Raw genomic sequence first — 19,791 nt, 5'->3', positions numbered from 1 at the left:
TTCTATCCAGCTTTCTGTGTCTTCTTATGGCCTCACCACCACTTGAAGCAGAGCTTTTAGTTGCTCTGCTCCCAGGCTGTGGAACTCTCTGCCCCCAGATATAAGAAACATTGGTTTGCTCCCCCAGTTTAAATCAAGACTCAAAACCCATCTGTTCAAATCTGCATATTCACTGTGAACCCACTGTTTGTTCATTTTATCTTGTGCTTTTGTGTTTATTGCTCTTCTTTTGTCAACGTTGTGTTATGTGTTTTATTCTAGCATTATTATTGTTGTTGTTGTTGTTGATGATGATAACAACAACAACAACAATAATAATAAACTGTATTATTTATTTGATTGTTTGCTATGAGCTAACGCTAGTCCACACTCCAAGCCACTTGGTGGCGGTAATGCGCCACGTCGTTGTTTGCTAACCGCCAAGAAACGACGACGACGAAGTTAAACGAGGCGAAAACCACAATAAGAGCAAAATGAAATCTGTAATGTGGAGAAAATGGACAGTGTAACCGTGACAACGAGACACGAAGAGGGATGTAAAGTATAAAAAAATGGCCCAAGAAGAAAAACTCTTCGGCTCGGTGAGTGGAACCAGATTTAGCAACAACAGCGATAAATACGCCTGTAGGGAGATGAAGAGTGCTAAAATACTGAGAAACGGCTCTCTGATGAGTGTTTGTAGAGATGTGTTTCAACAAGATAAAGACACACGACTCAGTCAAATAAGCGTTAATGGACTCCACAGTCTGCTGCCTGACAACAAAAGAGCGTATGTGGGGTTTTATCCGGAGTACCTGAAATAGAAAAAAGAAAACAGAAACGGGGACAAAAGTTCTGTTTTAAAATGCATATTATAGCGAGAAATGTGACGGCTTGTCTGTTGTTATTATGTTTGATGAGCCAAGTAAGATGTAGATGTGGATAAATTAGCTATGAGATTAGGCCTCCCCCCACCACGGAGATGCTGTAAGTATCAAAGCAGCTCAGATTACTTGTTTCTTTCTTATTAAAGAGAATGACAAAAGTTTCACTGTGAGGACGTGATTTAAAGATGAAAAATGTCTAAATTGCACATATCATGTCCTGAGTAAAGGACTGGCAGTTTTATGTTGGGGTGTCTGTTGATTCTCACTTGTCTTGGAAACATTGGTTAGGAAAACAATCAAATCAGTAAAACACATATTACTGGATGCAACAGTTTGCTAGAATTGGAAGGAATTTGTCAGGCCAATTGTGTAATTGATTGATTCAAAGATTTTCTTTTTTCCTTTTCACTGCTTTACCCTTGTCTGCACAGGTGATGAAAATGGATCTGTGTTTGCCAAATGCCATTAAGATCTGAAGAAGAAGAGAGGTGCTGTTTGATGAAGCGGACTTAAGTTAAAGGAGAGACACAAACTAAAGTATTGATACCATCACGTTAATGTGGATCTGATACCATCGTCTGTATCACTTCTATCATTCTGACATGCAGTCAACATGTGGTGATGTGTAAGAGCTGACAGGCTCCATTCACATTTTGAGATCAGAGCTCAGACTAGTTTCAGTTATAAGGAAGAGAAACTCACACAGTCACTGACACTGAGAGGAGAAATGGCACAGAAAGGAGTTCAGCTGGACCGAGAAACCTTCTCTTGTTCCATCTGTTTGGATCTACTGATAAATCCGGTGACTATTCCCTGTGGACACAGCTACTGCAGGAACTGTATTAAAACCCACTTTGATGAAGAGGACAGGAAGGGAATCCACAGCTGCCCTCAGTGTAGGAAGACTTTCACACCGAGGCCTGTCCTGGAGAAAAACACCATGTTAGCAGCTTTAGTGGAGCAGCTGAAGAAGACTGGACTCCAAGCTGCTCCAGCTGATCACTGCTATGCTGGACCTGAAGATGTGGCCTGTGATGTCTGCACTGGGAGGAAGCTGAAAGCCATCAAGTCCTGTCTGGTGTGTCTGGCCTCTTACTGTGAGAAACACCTCCAACCTCACTATGATGCAGCTCCATTAAAGAAACACAAGCTGGTGGCCCCCTCCAAGAAGCTCCAGGAGAACATCTGCTCTCGTCATGATGAGGTGATGAAGATTTTCTGTCGTACTGATCAGCAGAGTATCTGTTATCTCTGCACGATGGATGAACATAAAGGCCATGAAACAGTCCCAGCTGCAGCAGAAAGGACTGAGAAGCAGAAGGAGCTCGAGGTGAGACGACTAAACATCCAGCAGAGAATCCAGGAGCGAGAGAAAGATGTGAAGCTGCTTCAACAGGAGGTGGAGGCCATCAATGGCTCTGCTGATAAAGCAGTGGAGGACAGTGAGAAGATGTTCACTGAGCTGATCCGTCTCATCCAGAAAAGAAGATCCAATATGAAGAAGAAGGTCAGATCCCAGCAGGAAACTGAAGTGAGTCGAGTCAAAGAGCTTCAGGAGAAGCTGGAGCAGGAGATCGCTGAGCTGAAGAGGAAAGACGGCGAGCTGGAGCAGCTCTCACACACAGAGGATCACAACCAGTTTCTACACAACTACCCCTCACTGTCAGCACTCAGTGAGTCTACAGACTCATCCAGCATCAATATTCGTCCTCTGAGCTACTTTGAGGATGTGACAGCAGCTGTGTCAGAGACCAGAGATAAACTACAGGACATTCTGAGAGAGGAATGGACAAACATCTCATTGACAGTCACTGAAGAGGATGTTTTACTGTCACCAGCAGAGCCAAAGACCAGAGCTGGATTCTTAAAATATTCACGTGAAATCACACTGGATCCAAACACAACTCACACACATCTGTTATTATCTGAAGGGAACAGAAAAGTAACATTTATGGAACAACAACAGTCTTATTCTGATCATCCAGACAGATTCACAGGATGTTATCAAGTCCTGAGTAGAGAGAGTCTGACTGGACGTTGTTACTGGGAGGTGGAGTGGGGATGGGGAGGAGTTTGTATAGCAGTCACATACAAGAACATCGGCAGAGTAGGGAGAGTGAATGAATGTTTCTTTGGACGCAACGACAAATCTTGGGCATTATATTGGTACACAGACAATAATAAATTTCGCCATAACAATGTCCAAACTCACCTCTCAGGTCCTCCGTCCACCAGAGTAGGAGTGTACCTGGATCACAGAGCAGGTATTCTGTCTTTCTACAGCGTCTCTGAAACCATGACTCTCCTCCACAGAGTCCAGACCACATTCACTCAGCCGCTCTATGCTGGACTTTTTCTTTATGGACTTGGAGCCACTGCAGAGTTGATTAAAGTCAAATAGAGAAGACAGGTTCATGTTGATCCCTGACCATTATATGTACTTGTGTAGTTTCTAAATGAGGCTTTACATTTTAGAAGCTGAGAAGTTCAGTGGTCCATTGATGTGTGAAAATAATATTGCACTGATTCAAACTTTTGTTACGACTGTTGTCGTAATTTTAATATTCAAATCTGAGTGTGCAGGTGCGTCTCCATGATTGGTGCATCCAGTGGGACTGTTCGTACCGATTGGCTAATGACCAGGAGGCAGCATATAAGAAGACACCCCCCTGGACGGCCAGTCATTCATCCTCGGCCCATCCCAACTGGCAGACTGTGTGTTTACTGTATAGTAATGTTTGTTTAATGCAGGAGCATGTACGGGTGGACCGCCTTTTTGTTTGATTACAGTTTTCTCCTGTTTTTGTTAGTTAGGGAGGTAAGTCGTTGTGGTTTGGTTTAATTCTTTTGAATAGGTAAGTTTGATTTATCCCTGAGATAGGCTCCCTTCTGTTTGTTATTTTGTCCTTAGGTTCGAAGTTATAATAATCTCCCTTCCTTTGTTTCTAAATTCACTCATTGTAAATAAATCACTGTCAAAAAGTATTAATTGCGTGATGTGCTGCTTTGGATCAGATGGGGATGGATCACTCTTATGTTATGGTCTTGCCACGCCTAGACAGACCATAACACTGTACTAACATTTATATACCTTATATATCATCAATATAAATCTAAATTTGTTCTTATGGCTGATAATCATGTGAGTTTACATTATACTACTCTTCATATTCAGCATGTTTGAAATCTGTCATCAGTCTGGTTAGTGGTTTTATTCTGTAGTTGCTGTAGTGGGTTGTCAAATTCTACTTGCTTCAAACGGCACATTTATAGGAAACAAGGAGATATGATGTATGACTTACCTTTGTTCTCGTCCTGGTTGCAAATAGAGTGCAAGTGTCAACCAAGAAAGGACAGTCCTGTCTCATCCTTTAACCAGCCACGACCTGCCCGTAAGTACACCTCTCCACTCACAACAATATTACATGGGACAAATGCATCCCATCCTGTACAGGCAGCACAACCCATCATAACAGCTAAGGCAGCATGTGCATATTGCTGCTCACCTGAACACCACATTAGCAAGTGCCCTGAGTTTATTAACAAGACAAAGAATGACTCAGCTGCTCTATGCTGGACTTTTTCTTTATGGACTTGGAGCCACTGCAGAGTTGATTAAAGTCAACTAGAGAAGACAGGTTCATGTTGATCCTTGACCATTATATGTACTGGTATGTATGTATGGTCATTTTTATATATATATATATATATATATATATATATATATATATATATATATATATATATATATATATATATATATATATATATATATATATATGAGAAGGTCCTGAGTTCAATTCCAACACCAGGCCGGGGGTCTTTCTGTGTGGACTTTCCATGTTCTCCCCGTGTTTGCGTGGGTTCTCTCCGGGTACTCCGGCTTCCTCCCACCGTCCAAAGACATGCAGCTTGAGGGGATAGGTTAACTGGAAAATCCAAATTGCCATGGTGTGAATGTGAGTGCGAATGGTTGTCTGTCCCTGTGTGTTGGCCCTGCGACAGACTGGCGACCTGTCCAGGGTGTACCCTGCCTCTCGCCCTATGACAGCTGGGATAGGCTCCAGCGCCCCCCGCGACCCTGAAAAGGATAAGCGGAAGCGAATGGATGGATGGATGGAGATATATAGATAGATATAGATATATATATATATATATATACACACAAACACACACACACACAGTGGGGCAAAAAAGTATTTAGTCAGCCACCGATTGTGCAAGTTCCCCCACTTAAAATGATGACAGAGGCCAGTAATTTGCACCAGAGGTACACTTCAACTGTGAGAGACAGAATGTGGAAAAAAAAAAAAATCCATGAATTCACATGGTAGGATTTGTAAAGAATTTATTCGTAAATCAGGGTGGAAAATAAGTATTTGGTCAATAACAAAAATACAACTCAATACTTTGTAACATAACCTTTGTTAGCAATAACAGAGGTCAAACGTTTACTATAGGTCTTTACCAGGTTTGCACACACAGTAGCTGGTATTTTGGCCCATTCCTCCATGCAGATCTTCTCGAGAGCAGTGATGTTTTGGGGCTGTCGCCGAGCAACACGGACTTTCAACTCCCGCCACAGATTTTCTATGGGGTTGAGGTCTGGAGACTGGCTAGGCCACTCCAGGACTTTCAAATGCTTCTTACGGAGCCACTCCTTTGTTGCCCGGGCGGTGTGTTTTGGATCATTGTCATGTTGGAAGACCCAGCCTCGTTTCATCTTCAAAGTTCTCACTGATGGAAGGAGGTTTTGGCTCAAAATCTCACGATACATGGCCCCATTCATTCTGTCCTTAACACGGATCAGTCGTCCTGTCCCCTTGGCAGAAAAACAGCCCCATAGCATGATGTTTCCACCCCCATGCTTCACAGTAGGTATGGTGTTCTTGGGATGCAACTCAGTATTCTTCTTCCTCCAAACACGACGAGTTGAGTTTATACCAAAAAGTTCTACTTTGGTTTCATCTGACCACATGACATTCTCCCAATCCTCTGCTGTATCATCCATGTGCTCTCTGGCAAACTTCAGACGGGCCTGGACATGCACTGGCTTCAGCAGCGGAACACGTCTGGCACTGCGGGATTTGATTCCCTGCCGTTGTAGTGTGTTACTGATGGTGACCTTTGTTACTTTGGTCCCAGCTCTCTGCAGGTCATTCACCAGGTCCCCCCGTGTGGTTCTGGGATCTTTGCTCACCGTTCTCATGATCATTTTGACCCCACGGGATGAGATCTTGCGTGGAGCCCCAGATCGAGGGAGATTATCAGTGGTCTTGTATGTCTTCCATTTTCTGATGATTGCTCCCACAGTTGATTTTTTTCACACCAAGCTGCTTGCCTATTGTAGATTCACTCTTCCCAGTCTGGTGCAGGTCTACAATACTTTTCCTGGTGTCCTTCGAAAGCTCTTTGGTCTTGGCCATGGCGGAGTTTGGAGTCTGACTGTTTGAGGCTGTGGACAGGTGTCTTTTATACAGATGATGAGTTCAAACAGGTGCCATTCATACAGGTAACGAGTGGGGGACAGAAAAGCTTCTTACAGAAGACGTTACAGGTCTGTGAGAGCCAGAGATTTTCCTTGTTTGAGGTGACCAAATACTTATTTTCCACCCTAATTTACGAATAAATTCTTTACAAATCCTACCATGTGAATTCATGGATTTTTTTTTTTTCACATTCTGTCTCTCACAGTTGAAGTGTACCTCTGGTGCAAATTACTGACCTCTGTCATCATTTTAAGTGGGGGAACTTGCACAATCGGTGGCTGACTAAATACTTTTTTGCCCCACTGTATGTATCGAACAATACAACATTTGTAATTTATTTTATCAACTTTCCTTCTGACGATGCTGTCTGTGTTGAGCGCTCAGTGAATCTGCGTTCGACTACTCCGCCTAGGCTGCACTGTCGAGCGCAGATCCACTGAGCGCTCAACACAGACAGCATCGTCAGAAGGAAGAGCGCAGGGCACCTCCCCCACCCTCCCCCACCCTCATTCAGATCTGGCGTTTGGAATTATTTTGGTTTTCATGTGACGTATGACCCTGAAGGTAAGCGAGTCATGGACTAAAGTAAAACAGTATGTTGGATGTGCCATGCAATGCTCAATTACATGGGTGGGAACTAGTGTGTTAGCGCAGTTAGCTCGTTAACGTGTTGGCCGTCTAGCCCCATGCAGGGGGCGATCGGCGGTAGCTCGTTAACGGAGATTTGCCGTGTTGTGGCGTTAAGGTCATTTCAACGAGATTAACCTGAAAGCACTAGTGGGAACACAACGAATATGACTGCACATTTACACCGACATCATCCTAGTGCAAAGACAAGTGGAAGCAGACAAAAAAAAGCAAGCATGCTACTAACTTTAGCCGAGTCATTTAGACAGCTGTTTAATATGCTGCTGAGAATATAGCCCAGAAGAAGCGGATAGTATAGCTTTTATTTTGGAAAGAGACATTTCTCTGTAATAAACTCTCTTTTCCAAAGATGAGTGATTCCTCAATCAGATACAGGGCTCGCAAAATCGCTAGCCCGACGTCCTGGAGCTAGCGATTTTTTTCAGTCGGGCTACCAAAATCTATCTCTGCCCTGCCCGTCGGGCTATTGTAGGAAGGAAAAATATATGTCAATGCTTTTGCATTCTTTCAGAAATGTAGCTGGGTAATTATGTCATTGGCATCGGTGAGCCACTGTCAATATGTGACATATTGAAATCGCGTTTGAATTTGTGTTTGTTTTTTTGCTTTCACTTTGCAATCGCGCGAACTGTGTATAGAGAGCGACAGCACTGATCTGTGAGTGATGATAATTTGTGCACCAATTCCTCTGACATCGTCTTATTAATTGTTAGCTTACTATGCAAACATGACAAGTGAAATCTCCCGCAGCAAGCTTAAACATGTGAGAGGTTGATCGCGCAGAGAATCGCTGAGCTTATGTGAGTGCGTGTGTAAAAGCAGCAGGATATATATTTGCCTACGATGACCTGGATGACTGAGAACCTTCACAGACAGATATATATTCAGTGTTGGGGAGTAACGGAATACATGTACCGCCGTTACGTATTTAGAATACAAAATATGAGTAACTGTATTCCGTTACAGTTACCGTTTAAAAAGGTGGTATTCAGAATACAGTTACTTTGTTGAAATAAATGGATTACACTGGGGTACTTTCCTGTTTCATTTTGTCGCGGGTCAGGACTGTTTGGGTTTTGTTTGACAGCTACGTTCTTTTGTTCCAGGTGGCAGCGTTACGGTTGCCATGGTTACAGGGCGACGCTCTCTCTCTCTCTGCGACTGTGTGTTTCCTGGGTGAGAGAGCGCCTTTTCGTTATTGTTGTTGTTGTGCTAAGCTAACAGGCAGAATGCTACAAGCATAGCTCTAAAGAATGTAGCATCATGTTCAGTGTAGTCCGTGCTGCTGGGAGAATGGACTGCCATACACGTTATGTGTCTGTGAGCGCTAGGAGGGAGAAAAAGGGGAGTGGAAAGGTACGAGCAGTCATCGAGCAAAAACGGGAGCTGGAAGCATGTAAATATAATAATAACCACTGCAGCCAAGAAGAGTGCCTGACGAGCCCAGTTGTAAGTAAGGTATTAAGACTCGACTGTACACTGTGTTCGTGTTTTCCTCCGAAAACAACAAGTTCCGTTGGAGCAGCCTTTCAACGCCTCTCTCTGTCTGTCGCAAGAAAAGTTGACCCACACAACAAAGTAGAGCTATTTTTCGGCTACCAGCCGACAGGGACCCCGCCGTATTATGCTGGGCTTACACTGTGCGATTTTTTTCAGTCGCGCGATTCAGCTCCTGCTCAAACTGTACGATTGACTCGCAGGGGTTAGAAGTTCATAGGTCACGATGCAGGTCTCACACTATACCGCCCGATGCTCTGATGCGACCTTAGTGCTCACACTGTGCGTCCATAAAAATGAAGGTTATAACAGAAATTCTGTCGCTCGCTCTCCCTCTCCGTCTTTCACTCACACAGACACACCACCACCATCAACTTTGCTAAATTGCTAATGAAAAACATTGGTCAGGCAGCTGTGATTGAGCAGCAGTGTCGATCCAACTATTTTCACGGTTGTTGTGGTCGTGATAATTTTGTGAGGCCACATCGAAAGGGCTCGGATGGTTCTACAGGTTGTGCCTCCATCGCTTGTGTCCAGATCACACGCTGCACTGCCGTGCTACGCCGTCTTTTTCGCTGACATTTGTGTTTGCGCGTGCGCAGTGTGGCAAACTGCGGTGACACCCTCACGACCAAGCGATTGATGATCGGGAGCTGGTCGTGAGGTGTCAATCGCTTCTCGTTACCCCACGTATACTACACGATGCACGACGCACGATGAAGGCCAAAATCGGGCCGATCGCCAAAACGATCGCACGACTCAAAAATCGGCCCAAAATGGGCCAAAAATTGCACAGTGTGAGCCCAGCATTAGTCAGAGGTCCCTTTACTACAGTTCGGAGTCGCGGACCTTCAGTAATAGTAATAAATCACACAGCAATAGTACATTCACGTTGTTGTAAAAAGCATGATAATATTGTAGCGGGTCAGGGCTGTTCGGGGTTCTGCTTGTACAGTTATGTTTTGTGTATGTTGCCATGGTGACGGGTGACGCCCTCTCGCTGCGACGGTGTGTCCTTCCGGGGTCAGAGGGCGCCCTATGTGTGTTGTGGTTGCCGCGCTGAGCAGTTAGCTAGTGGCAGTGTGTTCTTCTGCAAATGTAATAAACGGCTGTGCTCCCTGGCTAGCTCACGGGAAGCAAGACCAAACGATACCTCCGTCTCCTCCTTGTCTGAACTCGCCACAATATATTAAGTAATCCAAAGTATTCAGAATACGTTACTGTCATTGAGTAACGTAACGGAATAGGTTACAGAATACATTTTGGGGCATGTATTCTGTATTCTGTAATGGAATACATTTTAAAAGTAACCTTCCCAACACTGTATATATTTTAGTTCTGCTGAGCCAAATAAGACAGGTCAGGGTGAAGAAGTGACAGCCAAAGAAAAGCTTACCACAAAACGGAGAAGTTATGACAAATCAGACTATAAGGCAAAAAGAAAGTGCAGCTTTATGGTTTCATGGACAAAAGAATTTCTGTGGCTGCAATATGACGAGCTAAATAACCAGGGCTGCACATAAGTGGTCCGCAGGTGCGCATTCGCTGTCAAAATAAAAAACACGCACAAGGGTTAGGGTTAAATTTAAAAACTGTACTTTTGAGTTAAAATATATATTTATAATTTTAATAAATGACAAATTAAAAAGGCATGAACATTTTTTTGTATGGAAAAAATATCGAACCGTGACACCAAAGTATCGAACCGAACCGTGAATTTTGTGTATCGTTGCACCCCTAATATATATATATATATATATATATATATATATATATATATATATATATATATATATATATATATCTGACAATACTATAATATTGGCCATATTATATTTACATTACCACAGTGAGATGACTTTAGTCTCATGAACAACATAACAACATTAACTAGTTGTTATTTGCTAACTAATCTTAAATGACTGTTCAGCACAGAAATGAAGCCCAACAATCATGTTCTACAGTCCCGTGGTCTCAGCCTCAGATACTCAACTAATCAAGGTGATGTCATGACAAAATGAATGACCAACAAAACATTTTTCTCCTTCATTTCTGTCAAACAAAGCTGTATGTAACGTGTCTCGTGGTTAGTATCATGGTTGCTAGGCAACGGAGGCTAGACCATCCCATTTCACAAGCCTCGCACTTCCGGCCTTAGCGGTCTTTAAGTACGCGGCCCGTGAGGACTGGCTCACGGGCTGCAGACCCTGAATTGGGATACAGACTAGAAGCTATTGATGCACTTTTTGATGACGTCTTTTCTGACGTCGACGTCTCGAGATCTGGCCATACCACGAAAAAACACTAAGGCTCTCAAGACTGCTAACATCTACAACCGATTGAAACTGCTAACTTGATTTTGGCTCTTGCAAACTTTTGTTTATTTATGTTCCCCTTAATTTATTTTATTTTTTGTACTCACTTTTGTCTCACTGTCCTTGTCACTCTCTCTGTTCCTCATTGTACTACCACAATGTTATATTTTATGTGATTCCTGTTTTACTTGACTGTATGTCTAAAATGTGATAAATAAAGTTTAAAAAAAAAATCTGGCCATACCACGTGACAAATTTATGAACGGGTTAGCGCGTTTGGCGTGACATTAAAATAGGGGGCAGTTACAACTTACAAGTCACACTTTGTGGACTTTTGACTTTATTGTTTGTTTGTTTTTTAAACTTCTTTTTATCTAATGGAAATTGCAAGAAAGGTGTATTTTTCACCTGTCTGAGCATACTTATTAGGAGCTGATGTATCCTAATAAGTTCTGCACATACTAATAAATACTTGTAAATACTTAGCTGTGTTGAACAATAAAATCTCAGCTCTGTTGCAGTATTAGAGAGACTTGCAGGAAAACAAGGAGACCAACCTGGCTAAAACCTTTAAAAATCACATGGTATGCTTGTATTATACAACTTTAATTTATATTTTAAATATGAGTAATTACAGACATCTCCAAATGAATATTGTATTTTTGTTTTATCATCAGCAGAGATGAATGATGTGGATGAGGTCTTGGTCAATATAATGATGGAGGATTCCCAGCCCTTTACTATTGAGGAGGACAAACAGTTCAGAAAGCTCAGAAAACTTTGAAACAAACACATCCTCCAACAACGCACACCCATATTTTGTTTTCAAATTCCATTGCAGTCATTTCACACCTTAAACCTTTGGTAAACAATTGAACAAATAAAAGTAAACTGCAATAAATAACGAGGAATACAGAGTTCATCACACAACATAATAATAATTCTGTCGAGAGACCTACCTCGGCACTTGTGCTGGTGAAGCCAAAGGCAAGATATGCTTCATCATATTTTCTAGTCTTTGGCTTGGAAAGAAGTTGGTTTGGAAACATATTTGGTGATGCTTCAGCCTCTGCCTTGCATTTGTGTGGGAGCCCTGTCAGAAAACCTGTCCATTATGCTAGCAGTGTCCAAGCATTCTTTTTTTTTTTTCTTTTTTTTATTCATGCCGCAGTCCCCCTGCAATGGCTCTGCGCCCCCAGGGGACACGCCCCCCACTTTGGAACCTCTGCCTTGTATGTAAAAATATCACATTTGTTGTATTTTTGTGCGCCTGACCAATCGCAACAGTTGGAGCAACGATGAAGAAACTTTCCTCAACTGTATTTGCGATGTATAGCTGCTGCTTTGGATGCTGTGTATCACTGGAATGATGTTTTACTCAGCCTGAGTCTTGAGTTTCGGTTATAATAAACGTCTGGCTTCCTGTTGTTATGAGGTACTCTAGGGCTGTCGAACTCCAGGCCTCAAGGGACAGTGTCCTGCAGGTTTTAGATCTCACCCTGGGTCAACACACCTGAATCAAATGATTAGTTCATTACCAGGCCTCTGGAGAACTTCAAGACATGTTGAGGAGAGGATTTAGCCATTTAAATCAGCTGTGTTGGATCAAGGACACATCTAAAACCTGCAGGGACACCGACCCTCGAGGCCTGGAGTTCAACACCTGCGTGATAGTCGCACCAGAAGTGTCTGTGAGAATAACCAAGGTAAAAGAAAAAAAAATTTGTCATGAAAATTGCTAAGAAGTAGATCACCTGTAATTAATTAATGTGTTTTTCTAGCTCTTCTTTTCTTGTGGTGACACAGTATGTGAGTAATGGGTTATAGTGAGGATGATGTCACTTGAGCAAATAACATTTTCTCTTGAAAGTAGGAAAAAAAAAAAAAAAAGAAAAGGACAGACAGAGCTGAAAACTCTTCCTGATTTATTTTCTCCTTGAAAGCAGAGACTTTTTGTTGAGATGTTTTGGACTCAAACTTAGTAGACAATTTTTAGGCATGGTTTCTTCCTGTCACAACATTACTGCGCACCAGTGCACAAAACAAGGTCGATAAAGACAATGATGAGCAATTTTGGTGTGGAAGAACTTGACTGGCATGTGCAGAGCCAGGACCTCAACTAATAGAACACCTTTGGGATGATTAAGTTTGTGGAAAGCCATGCAGAAGCATCACATCGCAGAACGGCTCACTGCAGTTGTGGGGTCTCAGAACCAAAAGAATGACAACACCACGGAACAGAAGTTTGATACCATCATGGGGAGGCTCGCGGCTCTCCAACGGGAGATTGAGAGACCAGTGTCAGAGTGCTAAATTCGGAGCTGCTCGCATAAAGGAGAAATCAACAATTCATTCATTTCATTCATTTATTTGTTCATTTTCAGGCACAACAAATACCTATAGTGAACATAAAATGCACAAAACAAAAAACAAAAATTGCCTGAAAAAGGAGTGTGATGAAGAAAACTTATTAAATCCCACCCCTATACTCACTCATCAACGAAAAAAACAATAAACTTCCCGCAGCTACGCTGTCAATGGAAAATTGTATTTAGTAGTCAGTATAATCTTTTAGTGATATAAGTTTGCATATGGTAGAATACTGCATGTAGTTATTTGTATTAGGAAATATTTAACCATGTGTGCTTAGAGGCATATAATCAATTGTGTAGTGACAGGATGTGTGATCTCTAGCAGGCTGCAGGCTTGGTGTGCACCCCAGGAATGCACCCCCACGTCCTGGGATCATGAGAGCTCGTACCTTGTTTTATTGTTTTATGGTAGGATTAACGTAGCTACGTCTGTTCTAGTCGAAGTGTTTTAACTGCTGGACTTCCTCACCGTGTTATCTAGGGTGAACCATCTAGGGTGGGGGAGACTACCCTCTTTGTGACCAAGGATGTACCTTTTGTGCTTTCATGTTATATGACCCTTTGATCAGCAGGACACACACACACACACACACACACACACACACACACACACACACACACACACACACACACACTGAAGTATAAAATAAAGACAGGGGCAGTTTCTTAGCGCGAGTCTCTCTGTCTGGAGGCTGCCCTTGCTAGCAAGACGTTCTGTGTGTTTCTCTTCTCTGAGTCTTTACTGAAGAAGTGTTTTAGAACATTTTCCCTAACATTATTTGGTCCTTCGAGCCGGATGCAGAAAATATCAGAACTGTTATCTGTGACTCTGTTCCAGGATCCAGCACTGATTCCTGACGCCGTGGGGAGCCAGCACCGAAGCCTGTGCACAGCCCTCATGGACGAGGAGAGAGCCCCAGGACGTTAAATTCGGGTCTGGGCCGGTGTTATAATCTGGTCCACGGCGGTGGGATTCAGTCCGATGATCTGAATCACCAGTGAGACGTCGGAGAGTGAGAAACACTATTTTGGTATATAAGACGGCCGCAAAGGTTTAAAGTAACGTGATAAATTAGGTTGGGTTCGCCGAAAGGAGCTGAATTAGACTTAGGTTTTAGAGGTAGCCGAAATTACTTCGTGACAAATTCAAATGAAAACACGTTGAGACAAAGAAATTAAAATAGGTTGGGTTCGCCGGAAAGAGCTGAATTAGACTTGAGTTTTAGAGGTAGCTGAAATTATCTCGTGACAAATTAGCGCGCAAATGTCTATGTGTGTGTATGTGTCTGGAAGTAAGTTGATTTTACAGCACAATACGCTGCTGAACTACTTCCATTTTTGTTTTCTTTGCTGAGGCTCACGTACTGGTGACAAAGGAGAACGGTTGAGTTTCATCTCATAAAACTGATACCGCTTCACCGTTAGGGTGAAGTCGAAGGCCGTATCAGTAAACCACTCTGAAGTCAAGCGTGCCAGCAACGGCCCAGCAAAATCTTTGAAAATGGGGGATAAACAAAAAAAAATTAACAGCTGATGAGGAATGGTTAGAAAAACAACAAACCGGAGCAGGTAAAATAAGTGCAAATAGGTGGAGAAATCCACAAAAAGCAAAAAAAACAAAAACAAAAACAAAAAACGCAGATTCTTTAGATTGCCCTGATCAACAACAGCCAGTGCTCCAGACCATTAATTTAACCAGTTGTTAATAGAAATCTGCATTAAGCTTAGGGTTGCTCAAATTCAGTATAATGACATATGAGATGAAGTAAAATAGGCAAATATTTAAACTAATGATGTGCATAGAGGCATTTGACCTGTTTGAAAGACTGTCGTCTTATTATGAGCCATGGTCGAGATATAGAGCACACCTGTGAAAACAACTAATATGTTGAACCCTGTATGAAACATCTAAAGGTACATGATGGAGAAGCTGAATTGAATATGAAAGTGCAAGACTTTGCCACTGTGTGGCAAAGCACGCGACCACTGTGATGTTGCGTTGCGGTCTCTTCTGAGCTGATGAGCAAGCTACACATCATCAGATCGAGAGCTGTCTGAGAACTCCTCAAAGAGAGGGAAACAGAACTGTGATATCTAGAGTGTGCAGCGTTTCCGTGAGCAGTTTTTCTGCATCTTGACTCATGTGTAGAGTGTTCATAGCATCAGCATTATGTTTTTGTTTATTTGTTTTGTTGGGTGGAAAAATTGTTAAATAAACTGGTGATCATATTTATGGATCACCATGGCACATATCATCAGCCATGTGATTTATTTATGCAGATGAAAAAGTGAGTGTGAATGTGTCTGACGTCACAGTGTTTTTGTGCGCTGTGTAAAAGTAATTGCCTCTGATTGTGAGAGCGGTGATTCTGCAGGTCACCAGCTATTTAAACAAAAACAAAAAAAGAGTGAAGAAGAGACAAAATTTACATTGTAGATGAAAAATAATCATAGGAAAAAGGTTTTGTGTTGATCAGCCAAGAACTACAATCTCATTTTCTGCTTTTAAGAAAGGACTGTTCACAAAAACAGAGAGAGAGAGAGATGAAGCAGTGATAATAATAATGAAAATGTCTTAGTTTGTCACTTTCAGGTGCAAAGCAGACCTGAATCAATTTTCCACATGCAGCGGTCGGAAGAAAGTCATAGTTTAACATCATTGGAAACATTCAGGCCAAGTTTCTGGCTGACTTATTTACAGCACCATGTGTCTCTCAAACTCACAAGCAAGCGCTCACTCCTCCCTGAAGACAAGGAATGCAGCTCCAAAGAGCAATAACATGGCAGATAAAGAGACAGCAGCAAAGTCCTGAGCAAAGAGTCCCAACAAGCAGCAGCAGTGTGGACAAACAGCATCAGAGAAGAAGAGCAAACCCATCATCCTGACTGATCGGATGAATGGCACTGTGTTTACAACAAGCTACAAATTCACTATCCATGTGAAGAAAACTTTCGAGGAGAACTGAGGAGACTGTTGGAGTTTGACATTTGCCACCTTTGGAGTAAAATGGCAAGAAGAGACAGTGGAACACAGGACAAAGCTGAAGGAGAACTGCCGGCTGGGGACTGTTGTAGTGGGAGAGGACAACAGAGTGAGTAAGTAGAACACAGAGGAGTGCTGGTGTTAAATGTGGGGAAATCAAAATTTGGGTTAGCAAACCTGGGAAAACAAAACTGACTGCTTAAGTTGGAAAATTGAGAAGGAGTCTGAAACACTGCAAAAAGAAACATACAAAATCACACACACAAGCAGAACATGCATTAACCCTACTAATACAAACACAAAATAGCTCATGAAGATTAGACAACATCTTAAGCATGTGAGTCTGTTTATCATCTTGTCCAAGTCACTTAGTGTGATGCAAAGACCAGTGGACTCATAGTACATCAGTTACAAAATGATCAAATAATAGCAGAGAAATGTGTAGGAAAGGCAGCTTTAAGAACATGCTCTGCTGGATATGCAGCTCCACAGACATGCATTAAACCTGCCTAATAACACAAACACACATGCAATGAAGATCAGCTTGTTATCTCTCATCAGTGTTAAAATAGTGTCAATTTAGCAGACACTTGTTATCAAATACTGAATTTATCCAATGCAACAAATTGACTCTCTAGGTTGCAGGACAACAATTTAACTTTTGTGGGAAAAAAGATTCTGGTTTGACCAACCAGTGATCAGACAATAAATTTAGTTGTTAATATAGTAAATTGGGAGATGCTTTCTGCTTGATTGATGCAGCACAAAGTAATTTACTGTATGAGGGAAATTCTATTTTTGTGATAACATTTTGAACATGCATTTCTGTTGTCCTGTCATCTTAGTGGGTTAATAGCTGATTCAAATTAGTTGATCGTTCCTAGATTAATGAAAGGTGACTGAATTCTAGCACGAGTGAATGGGATGTTTGTTGTGTGTTGAGTGGAGACTGTAAAACACTGAGTTTCCTGTTTTGATGTGCGAGTGAATCCTGTACCTAGATACACAACTCTGAATACATAAGAACAAACTTCTTTTGTGAAGTGCATGACAACATGTCACATGTTTTATGATGAAGGGAAAAAGGAAAATTGAATAAAATAGATCTGTGGCCTAAATGAGTGAAAAGCACAGACCTGGGGATTAAACTCATAGCTAATATGACATTAGGGTTATATTGTGTGTTGTGCAGCTGATGGTTGGTTTGGAGTTAATCTAGCTGATGATTTTTCTTTTGTTGTGAAGTTGAGCCTGCCAATTAGTATGATGGTATGATAAACCATGCTAATGGTATGATTTACCCTCCTGAGATGAGGAGCTTGTGTCATGACTTAACAAGGCCTTTTTATTTTGATACTTTCACAGTGCACTGAAAGTTTTGTTTGATAATCTCTGTTATTTTTCATTTTTTGAACAGGCACTGATTTTGTTTGTCAATTTCTTTTCTTTAAGCAGATCTGTACGTCGGGAATTAAAAGCGCTATGCCGACATGTCGAGAAAACCGTTACAAGTGAGTTTCTCCACATTAAAATGGGCTCTGGAGACCGCCACTTATTTGGGACAATTAGAAAATGAGAGTGCCTTCCTAAAAAGGATTCGGCAAGGAAATCCGATCTAAAAGTTCTTCTTTTTCTTTTGAAATGACGTCATTTTGCTGAAAGTGGAAACTAAATGCGACGACAGGTTCCACTATCAGCAAAGAAAGAAAGAATGAATGAATGAATGAATGGAAATAAAAAACAAACTGACTGACTGGTAAAAGCTGACAAGACTTGACCACGACTCAAGGTTAACCTCCACCTAGACAGGACAAAGGGTGGAGGAATTTATGTGTTTTTTGTTACAGGAGCAGAAAGATGATAGCAACATTCGAGGTTGCATGATGGTTTAACCTTTGAAATGCCATTTTCTGTGTCTGTGCATCTACCAGGGGTGTTATTCACTACCTTGTGTTGCTTACAGAGGTAACTGTGACAAAGTATGCATACGCCTGCGCAGCGCTAACATTTATATTTTCTTTTCTACAGCATTGCAGTTTTTCATGTGTTTGATCATGTGATTTATAAGAGGATTAGTTAATGTTTTTCTACTACAGGATTTCTGGGTTTATGTGTGAAGGAAACTGTGTTTACAGGTTATGAGTTGGTGATGCTTTTACACTGTGTTTTTGGGAAAATGTGAAGGTTACTTTGATGATGTGAATAACATTCTTTCCACAGCTATGGATGGCTAACTTTATGGTCTTTTTATGGCACCTCTGGAACCTGTCGACCTGCGTTTGACCTGTGTCTGACCACCGTCTGACCACAGTCAATGTGTATTGCTAATGTTTGTTTTTCTAAGAATGCTTATTACTCTTATGATATAATTGTTTATAAGTGTGAAATTTGATTTCACTTCCAGATCTTGTTTTCCAGGCCATGATGGTGTGTATGCAGGCTCCTGGCGGAGCCAGTCTTTAAGCAAATTTAATATGCAAAACACACTAACATTTTTATTGCAGGATTATAGGTCCAGGGTGGTGCTGCTCCAGAGGAGGAGATGCCCTGATGTTACCTGGGATATGATCTAGCTAATCTTTTTCTTTAAGACAGGAATCTGATTTTGATGAGTTGACTCATGGGAATGTCCATGTGTCAAGATGAGGGATCCAGGATTAATATGAAACAATGAATTAACATTAAATTTTGGAATTAATATTAAATTTTGTTTTATATGATTTTTGCAGCGATTTGTGTGATTAACAGTTCATTCAACGGGTATTAAACCTATGCAAGTGGTGCATCCATGTTCAGATGAGGCTTTGATGGCCTATAAGTGAAGTTCACTGAACTAAAGAATGTGGTTTGATGATTGTTGACATGCTCTCCAAATAGAAGTTTTTCCTCCTAGCAAGGAAATACAGGTGCAGCAGTAATCTCCTGAGAAATCTTCAGAGGCCCAGTGAGAAGCGTGAACCATTCCAGGCATAACTGACAGCCCAGGCAGTGGTTGAGGTCAAAGGTCGAGCTGGTTGGGGCCCATTATGAGATCAGACTTTGGAGCCACAGCAAGGACCATGAAACTGCGTTGGAATGAGAGCTGTGCCAGGGGGGATTTCCAGAGGCCAACAGAGGAGATTGTGGACAACGGACGGGCACCTGAAGGATGAGGGGAGCGTGCCAAGCTCAATCGACAGCGCAGAGGGAATCTAAGGATGTCATCATGATTCTGTGAAAGCACAGGAACCAGAAGCTATGGTGGTGATAACAGCAGTTTCCTATGAACATCACCTAATGCTGTGTCACTGTACTATGCATACGATGACACACTGAAGACTGCTGGGATCATAACAGCAGTAAGATAACTGGACCCAGCACCCTTTCCACAGAGAGGTTTTTCTGCAGAGGATGACAGTAGAAGAGTCATAAGTATTCCTATCGCAGGATGAAGGCCTGAAGTGAGGTGATGGGGGTTGATAGAGGCCAATTCAAGTGCTTCTGACCATTTCAACTGCCTGCAAAATAGCAGAGAGACCCTCCTGGATATATCAGAGCCACTGCAAAAACGTTGAGGTCCCAGGAAACCCCGGCACCCCCAAGACAGCACAATAGAGAAATCTCACACTTGGTTGTTTCAGT

At 42.0% G+C, this 19,791-nt stretch overlaps 1 protein-coding gene across 1 annotated transcript; it reads left to right on the top strand.

The window, feature by feature from the left end:
* Positions 1–425: 425 nt before the first annotated feature.
* Positions 426–3,851, top strand: LOC143416790 (tripartite motif-containing protein 16-like). Its single transcript, XM_076882392.1, has 2 exons — positions 426–581; positions 1,298–3,851. Exon 2 carries the CDS (start codon positions 1,594–1,596, stop codon positions 3,265–3,267), a length of 1,674 nt encoding a protein of 557 aa, XP_076738507.1. The 5' UTR covers positions 426–581; positions 1,298–1,593; the 3' UTR covers positions 3,268–3,851.
* The last annotated feature ends 15,940 nt before the right edge of the window (positions 3,852–19,791 follow it).

Source organism: Maylandia zebra, linkage group LG3, assembly GCF_041146795.1.
Source record: "Maylandia zebra isolate NMK-2024a linkage group LG3, Mzebra_GT3a, whole genome shotgun sequence".
Taxonomy (NCBI): Eukaryota; Metazoa; Chordata; class Actinopteri; order Cichliformes; family Cichlidae; genus Maylandia; species Maylandia zebra.
This window is presented reverse-complemented; position numbering and strand designations above follow the sequence as displayed.

What these genes read in the sequence shown, in the direction of transcription:
- LOC143416790 (XM_076882392.1), top strand. Translation starts at nt 1,594, where the DNA reads ATGGCACAGAAAGGAGTTCAGCTGGACCGAGAAACCTTCTCTTGTTCC.